The 12,317-nt window shown below is 40.6% G+C and overlaps 1 protein-coding gene across 1 annotated transcript; it reads left to right on the forward strand.

Annotated features, from left to right (window-relative positions):
* Nucleotides 1–1,262: 1,262 nt before the first annotated feature.
* Nucleotides 1,263–8,664, forward strand: LOC136357004 (uncharacterized). Its single transcript, XM_066311727.1, has 4 exons — nucleotides 1,263–1,346; nucleotides 6,226–6,606; nucleotides 6,696–7,241; nucleotides 7,769–8,664. Exons 1-4 carry the CDS (start codon nucleotides 1,263–1,265, stop codon nucleotides 7,940–7,942), a joined length of 1,185 nt encoding a protein of 394 aa, XP_066167824.1. The 3' UTR covers nucleotides 7,943–8,664.
* Nucleotides 8,665–12,317: the final 3,653 nt, after the last annotated feature.

Consider the following 12,317-nt stretch of genomic DNA (forward strand, 5'->3'; position numbering starts at 1 on the left):
CCCCATGTTGCAAATTCTCTATGTTTCCTTTAAATTATGCATTGTTTTATAATGTTACTATACGGGATGTTACCTACTATGCTCAGCCATATTATTTGTGTACCTCATTTCTTTGTTAGCTTGGGTTGTAATATGACTAGATGTTGGATTAGGATTTGCTTAGCCATGCTTAGTTCAACTAGCACACAAGAGGGAATCACATTATTGCATAGACATTGGCTTTTAGCATAACTTTGGATGGGTGCCACCGCAATGGTGTTAATTAATTAAAATACACTAAATGGTAGGCTGTGGGTGCATGGTTTTGCTAGTCGTGCCCATGGCAATTAAGGACCGGTTCGCGGAATGCCCAGGAAGAACTTATCGTACTTACCACAAGCCAACATGGGCAATGGCTAGGCTTGTAGTGTAGCTTTCCTCTAGCTAATGTAGCTAGGCTAGGGTGAGCGAGATGGGGTTGGGTCGGCCGGGGTGCTCGGTTGATCGGCTTACGGATTCACCGTGGCACGAGAGGGGGCTTGCGGATTCACCGTGGCACCAGAGGATGCTATGGGCTCGAGGTTTTACCCCGGGATGGAGAAACGGTGAAGGGCGGCGACGCGTGGTGCGGTGCGGACGAAGCAGAGGCGGCTAGCTGTTGGTGACGCCAAAAGTGTTCGACGCATGGTTCCCGGTGTCCGGTGGTCCTCAGCTTCCCCAATGGCAACGGCGGCAGCACGACACCCCCTCCACTCCCTCCAACCACCAGCTCCGAACGGGGAGTCCCGCAATATGGTCTTTGGTAGCGGTGAGATTACGCACACAAGGTGTTCGACGAAATGTATTCGGGAAGAAAGCTGAGAGGAATGGGGATTTTTGTTAGGGGCTTAGCTTAGGGTGTAAGGAAACGGTGTGGATAAGATCACCAGCACATGCCCATGCGAAATAGAGCTCTAATGGCTATCGGATAAGGGCAAGGAGGTGGATGACGTGGATAAGGTTTGATCTCCTCCTCCATTAAGGTTCTGTAGCTCCATCATCGTACCTAAAGCCTAAAGTCTGTGCGTTCTAGCTCTAGCTATGGCAGGAGGCTCCGTTTTACCTAGCGGACATAAGGAGGGGCGCCAAAACATCATGAGATGTGGATAAGGTTTTCTCTTCTCTCTCACACTCAGGGATTGGGGGAATCAAATGGCCGGTATTAGGTTTGCAGGCCTCAGAGCTAGGGGTGAAGAAGGGCGAGGTGGCGGCCGTTATCCCTCGGCGTCGAGAGGCGACGCGCGATGGCGACATCGATGACGCCGGCGCTCGTGGCGGCATGGGCGGAGCGGCTTCCGCGGCTGGGGCCCACGTGCGAGCACGGCATGGCACACGGTCTCGCTAACCATGGTGCATGGTCACGCGGTGGAGTGGCGCACGGTTACGCAAAGAGGGGCGCGTGGTGGGGGCTGGGTCGCTGGGTGTTCGGCTCACTAGGTTCGAGTCGAACACCTGGCGCGCAATGAACAGTGCCATGCTGGAAGAAAAAGAGATTTTTAGGGTTTTGGTTGATTTAAAAATCGAGAAAGATAGCTAATTCAATTTGTATTTTCACCAATGCATTTGATCAACAATATTAAGTATTCAAATGTCAATTTGGTCCAAAATTAATATTGTCCAATATTTTAAATTTTACTATAGCTTTTATGATTTCCTATATAACTTGTAGGCTCTGATATTTATAAAAATTAATCAAAATATTCTAATGTGACTACTATTAATACAATTAGCTCATTGGTTGTACTTATTTGTCTAGCAATGTATTTTACACGGAAAAGTTTAATCTATTTTATTCTAGAGGTAATTTGAGACTTGGTATAATATTGATCTAAGTATTTAATTAGATACTACCATCCTTCAATCTTTATATATAGGGATCAATTTATTTTATGTGACCAATTATTTTATATGAGTGAATTTTATGCCATGAGAGATTTGTTGTAAGTTAGAGATATTAATTTAATTATTCCAGTGGAACACTCCTATATATAGAGAGTCATTGTAGTGGCAACTATTTCATGGTTACTCAGATGTCATGACACTATTCAATCCGTAACTTATAGAAACTAATAATTGACTTGTACTTTATTTGGCTTTGCTATCTTGTGTATCAATATTTATATGGTTAATAATAAATAATATATTATTGTGATTATTACTTAGATGTATATATTTAGTTTAATTTTCCATTGTGACAATTTTATAGTTTAGCGAGCAATAACAATCATAACAGCCAGCATGATGCAAAAGTTTTAAAAAGTTCGAAATTTTAGTGATTTTTATTATCAGGAATTTTCAGGATGTTACACTCTATCTCCCCTTCCTCCCTAGAGTTCGAGTATGCGTCAGATGGTGGCTACTCGGAGGAGTAGACTTCGTCTGTGCCATCGAGGATGCATGTGGAATGGTGTCGCCCGCTGCTATCCAAGTCAAGACCTAGTTTAGGTTTATCCTTTAATTTCCGTTGTATTTATGTAAGACTTTAATATGTTTGTAAGACGTGGATATGTATGTCAACATTGTCGTTTATGTACCCTGGCCAGTCCTGGACTGGGGTTTTAATGCACATTCTGCTTGGACTTCTATTCGGGAATTTCTGGGCATGACACAATATCTCCTATGTTATCTACTCAAGGCTTCGGGCTTTATATATGATTTTTTTACGGTTAAAACAGCAGGAGAGGCTCCTACTGTGCGGCTTTATTTATGATTGCTACTTGATTTGATGTGTTCATTTCAATTAGCAAATATAATGTATAGCCCAGGGTTCTCCACTGATAAAAATTGTGAATTCCATTTCCAAACTTAGAAAACTTCATGGGGAACTGAAAGTAGACTTTTCCTACATTTTATTATATCCACAAGTTAAATTATAAACACCTTAACATTAGGCAATGTGCTGGACAAAAAATTATACCTTCCACAAAGTCGGCATTTTGTTCTTTGGGGCCTCACTTAAGGTTGCTAATTAATTCTTATTGTTGATAATCTTGATAATCTTGTAGATGTCGTTCATTTGGCAGCCATTGGGCTACTCCGGGGGGTTCGAAGAAGGAACCTTGCCCCATACACTATGGCTCATGTTACAAATCCTCGGCTATAACCATCAACCGGAGTACCACTGCTTTTCTGCCGAGCGAAGCTCTTCACTTAGAATTTTCAGATCAGAGTTGTATATCCAAGGGAGATGGGCAAATGAAACAGCCCTCATTTCCGTGGTTACGTCTGGGATGCACCCTCAGCTATGCTTGAAGTTGCTTACCAAGCTATCGTGTATTTTCAGCACCATATGCCGGGGATAACCACCAGTCACTATCCAGGTTTAGAAGGGCGGTCAGGGAACCTTAACACACCACTTCATCTTGCAGGCTTAGTCCAGTCATTGGATAGGTACCTCACCTTAGCATTGAATGAGCTTGACAGGGTTCAAACTAGAGTCGCCACACTTGATAGACAGATTGAACCATTGGGTCATCAGGGATATTTTAGCAATGATCTTATCTATGGTACACTACAAGAAATATGACCTTCTGTGACGAATTCCTCATGACGTCAGAGCTATTCGTCATTAGCACAATCCATTTTATGACGATTAGTATGAGATGGGGTGGCTTAGTGACGAAAAAAAGGTGTTCGTCGTTAATACCAACTAGAAATCGTCATAAAGTATTTCGATGGGAGATCGTGACGAATATTAATTTGTCATAAGGGGCACAAAGCAAATGTCATAGATTTATATAATGCATTTATAGAAAAATATATTAAAAGTTAAAGCAATTTAGTCAAGTGAATTAATGAAGAAACTAAAATTTTCCTATAAAAATGATGGCTAGAAATATTTTTGTAATATTCTACGTGGTCTAAATTATTCTCTGAAATTTTCCATCAATTTTAGGAGCTTAATAACTAATTTTAATACCACAAAGTTCATTTAACCTATTAAAATAAAATAAAAAACAAATTAAAATCCCTTTTGTCTTTGGGCCTTTTTCGGCCCAAGTATTACTCTCTCCCTCCTTCGGCCCGCAGCCACTCTTTCCCTCATTGGGCCGGCTTCCCCTCCTCCCTCTTGGGCCGCCGGCCCAACCCTTTTGCTCCTCCCTCGCCGAAAAGTCTATTTAACCTCTCTCTCCTCTCAATTCAAATAATTTTTCGGGTACTAAATGATTTCAAATGAAAAAAATTGTCAACAATAAAGTTGTATAACTTATCAAGATCTACAACTTTTATTTTGGTCATTTTGCTATATGACTTTGTTTCAATAATTTGAATTTGAATTTCAAATTATGACAACTTCAAACAATATTTTCAAGTATTAAATGGTTTCAACCGAAAAGGTTATCAGCAACAATGTTTTATAACTCATCAATATCTGCAACTTTTGTTTTGGTCATTTTGCTATATGACTTTATTTAAATAATTTGAATTTGAATTTCAAATCATAACAACTTCAAACAACATTTTCAAATACTAAATGATTTCAACCGAAAAAGTTATTAACAACAAAGTTGTATAACTCATCAATATCTATAACTTTTATTTTGGTCATTTCTTCATCCGACAAAATGATAGTAACATTGTTCACAAAATTTGTATATATCTCTTATAATTTATAAAACCATGTAAGAGATATGTAAATTTTGTGAACAATATTACTATTACTTCGTCGGATGAAGAAATTACCAAAATAAAGTTATAGATATTGATAAGTTATACAACTTTGTTGTTGATGACTTGTTCAGTTCAAATCATTTACTATTTGAAAATATTGATTGAAGTTGTCATAATTTAAAATTCAAATTCAAGTTATTGAAACAAAGTCATATAGTAAAATGACCAAAATAAAAGTTATAGTTATTGATGAGTTATACAACTTTGTTGTTGATGACTTTTTCATTTGAAATCATTTAGTATTTGAAAATATTGTTTGAAGTTGTCATAATTTGAAATTCAAATTTTATATAGGTCAATCAAACTCAGATGAAGAAATAACCAAAATAAAATTGGTAGATCTCAATAAGTTATACAACTTTGTTTTTGACAACTTTTTCATATAAGTTCATTTAGTATGATCTTTTATGTGCTCCTTCATAATGGTATAATAAAATAAAAAGAAAAAAAAAGGTTAAACATATATGGAATGAAAGAAGGCCTATTATGGGCCAGCCCTTTTGCTCCTCCCTCACCGAGAAGTCTATTTTGCCTCCCTCCTGTCAATTAATTTCAAAATATGAAAACTTTGAATCGAATTTTATCATACTAAATGAGCTTATGTGAAAAAGTTGTCAAAAACAAAGTTGTACAACTTATTGAGATCTACCTATTTTATTTTGGTTATTTCTTCATTTAAGTTTGATTGACCTATATAAAATTTGAATTTCAAATTATGACAACTTCAAACAACTTTTTTAAATATAAATAATTTCAACTGAAAATATCATCAACAACAAAGTTGTATAGCTCATCAATATCTATAACTTTTGTTTTGGTCATTTTGCTATATGACTTTGTTTCAATAATTTGAATTTGAATTTCAAATTATGACAACTTCAAACAACATTTTCAAATACTAAATGATTTCAACTGAAAAAGTCATCAACAACAAAGTTGTAAAACTCATCAATATATATAACTTTTATTTTGGTCATTTCTTCATCCGATAAAACGACAGTAATATTGTTCACAAAATGTAGATACCAGATATCTATATTTTGTGAACAATGTTACAAATCACTTTGTCGCAAATGACCAAAATAAAAATTGTAGATCTAGATGGATTATACAACTTTGTTGTTGATGACATTTTCAGTTGAAGTCGTTCACTGATAAAAAATTCTATTTGAAGTGCTCAAACTTTGAATTTCAATTTCAAATTATTCAAATAGAGTCAGATGGAGAAATGACAAAAATAAAAATTTTGCATATCGATGAGTTCTATAACTTCAGTTTTGGTGAAGTTTCTATTTGAAATCATTTATTAACCCCATTTTTTGTTCGAAGTTGTCAAATTTTAAAAATTCAAAATTTGAATTGTTCAAATGAACTTATTTGTAAAAATGACCAATACAATAGTTGTAGTTCTCGATGTGTTCTAAAATTTTGTTGTTTATAATTTTTGCATTTGAAACACAAAAATCAGCCTAAAATTAAATTTAAGTTCTCATAAATTTAAGGTGAAATGTCCATTTTGTCCATACAATTTTGTAGCTACTACAGCACACCAGGGACATTTTGGTAAATTCGCATAGAATTGCTCCCTGTCCATATAATAGCTCAACCAGTGACCAACGAAACCTTATCCTCTCCCTCTCCAATCTCCCTCTTCCTCTCCTCAGATCGGGGCGCCGGCTGAGACCGAGCGGCGGCTGCTCGTTGCGATCGGGGCAGGACCCCGCTTCTCCCGTCCAATCCGGCGGTGGCTCGGTGACGAGAGTAGGGGCGGCGAGAGCTCGGCTCCTCCCTCGCCTCTTCTCCCCTCCAATCCCGGTGGCAGCGGCGGCGGCGGCTCCGCGACAAGGAAGGGCGGCGGGAGCTTGGTTCCTCCCTCCCCTCTTCTCCCCTTCAATCCCGGCGGCGGCTCGGCGACAAGTAAGGACGGCGGGAGCTCGGCTCCTCCCTCCCCTCTTCTCCTCTTCTCATCCCCGCTTCTCCTCTCTAATCCCGGTGGGGTGGTGTAGGTGCGGGACAAGGGCGGCGGCTCGGCAACGGCGGCTCAGCGGCGACGACGACGACAGCGACATGGGAGGGGCCTTGGCGACTTTGACGACGACCGTGACGACGGAGGGCCTCGTCGACATCGACGGCGCGCGGTGGACGGCGACGAGCGGATCCGGCACCACCTCCTCCATCCACCGCGCCACCTCCATCTCCGCCCCCAGCCACCTCGTCGCCCTTCCCCGCCTCGCTCCCCCAGCCAGGGAAGGGACGGTGGCGCGCGGATCTGCCGCCTCCCGGCCTCGGGAGCGACGGCGGCGCATGAATCCAGCGGCCTCCGTCCTCGGGAGCGCCCTGGCGTGAGCGGGAGTGCCGGCAGCACGCAGATTCGCAACGACGGTGACGGTGGCTGCAACGACGACGACAGCGGCGATGGTAGCTGCGACGACGACGACGGCGATGACAGCGGCTGTGATGAAAACGACAACGCTGTGATGCAAGTAGCGGCGGTGCTCTCTTCCTCTGTCCTCCGCCATCAGCAGCACCAGTATACCCTGATCATAAGAGCCGTAGTACTATGGCTGATCCTGCACTTGCTAGTGATCCAGAGTTACACGGGCTGTCTTATATCTATGAGAGGAATGGTCGTCATTATTGTTTAACCATGGCAACTCCTACTGTAGTACCTAATCCTCCAGCCAAATTTTCAGAAAGTGCTTAGACCTTGTATTAGGGATCTTCGAAAAATTGTAATTCTCTTTTAAGGGCACACAGTAGTATCTCGATATAAACTCTCTGGTAGTCCAATTTTGTAACACCATGTCTTGTACTTAGTCTAGAATGGCTACCATCTATCTTTATGTATGACTACCATATATATCAATGAGAAACCATGTGATCCATCAAGATTATTCTCACATTTCGAATTAAAATGCTTGCTGTCCAGAATTTATTGTTATGTAAAGTTGAGCTTAATTTATTTAAAATGGGCAAATTGCACTATTGAAACGTAAATCTAGTGCTCTATTCAGCTATCATAAAATTTAGCACATCTTTGTGCGGCCAGCTCATGTACTCTTTTGTACTTTGAGTGCAGGATGACTTGCACCCTATCCATGGCTGCTGCAACCGGGAGTCAGGGCTCCGATCGAGACAACTCCTTCCAATCCAATCCGCCCCGGTACTCATTCGTCGGGGCAATCCAGCAGCAGTCGGCGAGCTGCTGAAGGCGATCGTCATGATGAAGAGCCCTCTCTACCTCACATTTTAGCCACACAAAACCAGCTGTTTGAACGGATGCTAGCAAACAGTGAAAATATGGGTTCTGCCATGGCTCACAATGCAAATCAAGGACAGTCCAAATTAGCAGATGTTCAACGCACCCATCCTCTACACTTCTCCTCTGCTAGTTGCGGATCCACTTGTCGCAGATGATTTGCTTCGCGATATTGAGGCCAAGCTCAATCTTTGGCTGTTCATCAGGAGGTATTCAGGTCTGCTCATATTCTCGCCGGCCTCATGGAAATCAATAAGAAGGAATTTCTCAACCTGAAACAGGCAAACATGCCTTTTATGGAGTTCTTGGATCGTTTCAACTATCTTGGTCGTTATCAGGACCGTCCCGTGAAATTCAGGGGCCTGTGCAAAATCTTAATAGAATGCTAAACTTAATTGCTAAAATAAAATGAATAATTTAATACTTCATAATATATTTCATAGCAACATAAAATAGTCAAAAAAATTATACCTATGCGTAATCTTCACTTGAAAAGCATCGTTCTTTTAGTGTTTCTTGAGATAAAATCTTCAATTATATGTTCATATTGAATATTCTTCAGAATGTATGTTCATATTGAATCTTCTTCAGAATGTCACCCTCAAGTGCTATTATCAACACAATTAGGTTCATTGGCAACGTTAATATCAAGTGTTTGATTATTGGATGGACCTTGTGATTCTTTTGTAATATAACTCTGCATAGCTTCTTTCTAAGATTGAGTTAAATCTTCTATTCTTTTTTTTTCTTCTTACGATTATAATACAAGAAAGGCGGATAGGCCTAAGGTACTCAGCCCACCCTATGCTAATAACTCGATGGTTCACTATGAGGTACCCAAGTACCGTATACCCTACAGTAGCCCCGGGTACTAAGCTTGGTACTAGTTTTCTGTATCATCAAAACCGTCAAAGAAGAACAAAACGTGATGAGTACTCAAAGCCTGAATGCCGCCGAGCTATATATCATGACCGAGTAACCTCCACTTGAACTGAGGAATTGAATCATCAAAGAGGTATTTCAGACTTTATCGAAAAAACTTCTAGGGCTGGCCCATTGAAGCGCCTTCTTACTCTATAAATAGCGACCTAGACGGAACGAATCTCACCCAAATCCCAATTTGAGCAACAGTAGTCGTGCCTCTTCATCTTCTTCACCTCACCCATTTTTCTTCTTGATTCCAACTAGGGTTTTTTAAACCTAAACCAAACAACTTATCCACCCAAAATCTGAAACTTTCCAACCTTCCGGATTCGAATCCCCGAACTTCTCCTCCTCAAAATGTCGGGTTCATTGGGTGAATCCGTGTTTCTACCAGATCGCAATCTCATCAATGACCGTCGGGCACCGCCTCCCTAGCTTCCATGCCATCGCCCGCACCTCCCGGCCTCCATAACCGCCAGGCGCCACCTCCCTAACCTCCACAACAACCATGCACCCCCTGCCAGCCCTCCACAATTGCAAGGGACCACCTCAAAAGCCTCTAGGCCATCGCCGGCACCTCCACGCTTTGGCCAATGAATCATGTCCTCACCCACAATACCTGATAATAAATAATAAAGAACTATCTCCGCTTTTTCATTTACTTGTCACTTTTTGCACTTTTAGTACGCAAATAGTTGTCACTACGCGCTTACGGAAGTTGTGGTTCCTATATTCTTCTTAGTGGGCCTAAAATTATATTTATGTGGCATATGTGTTTAGAAGTTTATCTGTTTTATATCCCACTAAACTCAGGGGCATTTTGGTCATTATTAATTAAGTTTTAGGTTGAGCTGAACGGTCGCACACGAAACGAGAGATCTTCAGGTCATGATTAATTGAGTATTAACTATTATAAACTTCAGAAAGTGGGTATATTTAACTTTTAAAAAAATAAGTTTTATATACAAATTTTTGTACGAAACACATTGTTTAGCGGTATATGGAAAGCGTGCTCAAAATAAACTATGAAGTACCTGCCCCCCAATAGCGGATAAGAACTCACCCTTAACCCTGTTATTGCATAACGGAGTATTACTTACGAGCTATTTGGTGCAGAGCTAATCCAGGAAGAAATTGCTCTTGTAACCTATTCGCCACTCCAAAATTCGTTCCCATGTTAATGGGATAATTTGTTTTTTTTTTAAAAAAAAATCTGGAGAGACTCAATGTTTAAGCTCTCTGCCGATCCAAGGTCCAATGCTCACTATACAGACTTCATTCAATCAGTAGAAATCCACTTATGCAGATGAAAAAAAAAGCAACTCTTGATTGCAATCAATGAATGATCCTTACAGAAGCCTGTTTAGTTACTCATCAACGGTAGTGTATTTGATGTCTGGGTATATATGAGTGGCCTCTACTCCGACCGTTGGTTTGATCTCAAAGTTGATGTGATCTCCATTTATATATACAGAATGAAGTATGGCCAGATCGATGCTTAGTGGTGAACACTCTGCAAGACCAAATACAATGATTTTTATATATATTCCAACTATATAGACACTATTAAGATTTGATATATAGCAACAATCAGACAAGTATAGAATTCATTTCCATGGTGTTTCTTTAAAAAAATAAACAACATTGTTAACTTATTTCAATTATTCAAAACAAATATGTAGTAAATGGGAAGGTTTAATTCTAATTGGAATATTTTATAATCTCATATTAGTAATTTCAGAGTGATATTGGTATATTGTTGTGATGGAGTCGTGATCAAGTGCATGAGTCTATCGAGCAGGATATAAATCGTGGTGTCCACAGTAATAATAACTTTGGGCATTCTAGTTTATGCAAAAAAAACTTATACTTCTATAATCTAAAAACTGTTGGAAACAAAAATGGAACATTCAGTTACTGAGCCTAGTAGCAGCAGTACTGACCTCTGATTTGCTTGAGGATTGCCTCTTCAGTGAGATATGTAGAATCGAATCACAAGAACTAAGCCAACCAGAGAGGGGGGGGGGGTGAATGGTTGGTATACCCAAAAACCGAAAACTTTTAGCAGAAATAAAAGGTACCCTCGAAATCGATGGATCGTGGTCTGATTGAAGTAGTTGTGTCGGTCTGACCGCTTGATGAACGTCGGTCTGACCGATGTAGATCGATCGGTCGAATCGCCGAAAACGCCTGCCGCCGACTCCTGTCGCCGCCGGTCTGACCGCGTGTGCCCACCGGTCGGATCGCCACGATGCCGCCGGTCTGACCGTCGGTGCGCCACCGGTTAGACCGCCGAAACCCAGTGAACCACAAATCGAAGAACTCTTAAAGTAGATAACGACTTTATTACTTCTCTCTATGTTTTACAAAGTGCACCAACAGCACTCCTTACAAAAATTTCGACTAAACTCGAAACCCTAACTCAAAACTCAACTCTATTGCTCTCTAAAACGATACCGGGAAGCCTCATGCTTCCCCTCTATTTATACATGAGGTAGGCAGCCTAAAGCCACAAACCAAACTCATACTAGGAGTCCCAAACACCTTAGGAAACCCACTAGTACAAGAAAGAAACTTTACATAACCAATCATACCAAATTTGGATTCCTTCCAAATTCAACTCCGCATCCCATACGCACACAATAACTCCATCGTTTGCCATATGGAATCTCCATCAACCACGTGCATCAACTCTAGCCTAAGTATCCCGCATGATCTCTGACCACAACGGACGTCGTCTTATCCCCAAGACGACTCCCGGTCCATCACCGCAAATACTCTCCCGAGACATCGAGTCACCTACACATGGAACAAACAAAGAAACTATATTCCGAGACCAAGCTATCTCCAACTTGACTCATTAGCAGCAAACAATAGTATTACATACGTATAGTATCCATCTAGAAGTCATAATCATGAAATAAACTCTAGAAGTCATAATCATGAAATAAACTCGGATATCCAAATAAACAACCCGAAACCGAAACCGACACAGTGTCGGCCAGTCAGACCGCGGGCTGCGCCGGTCTGACCGCGCATTACACGCCGGTCTGACCGGCTACCAGAGCCCGGTCTGACCGGTCACACAAAATGATAAAATCCTGCGATCACCTGTAAATCCAATCATCTTCAAAACCACTTTGTGAATAAATTCCAAATAACAAAACCAATAATCTCCAATGCCCAATTGTTCATCACAGAATAATAATCAAAAACACCTTTGATTTTACAATCTCCCCCTTGATGAACACATTGGCAAATCCATAAAAATGTTTTGGTGTTTGAAAAATAAAAACAAAAGTGGTAAAAAGCACACTTCGTACAAACGTACACATCGTGCTCGAAAAATCCAAAAGAAAACTTCTCCCCCTTTTTAAAAGAAAGAAATTCCCAATTGAACCAAAAACATGCTCTTCTCAACAACTCTCCAAAAATTCATCTTGCT

This window comes from Oryza sativa, chromosome 6, assembly GCF_034140825.1.
Source record: "Oryza sativa Japonica Group chromosome 6, ASM3414082v1".
In the NCBI taxonomy this organism is placed as follows: Eukaryota; Viridiplantae; Streptophyta; class Magnoliopsida; order Poales; family Poaceae; genus Oryza; species Oryza sativa.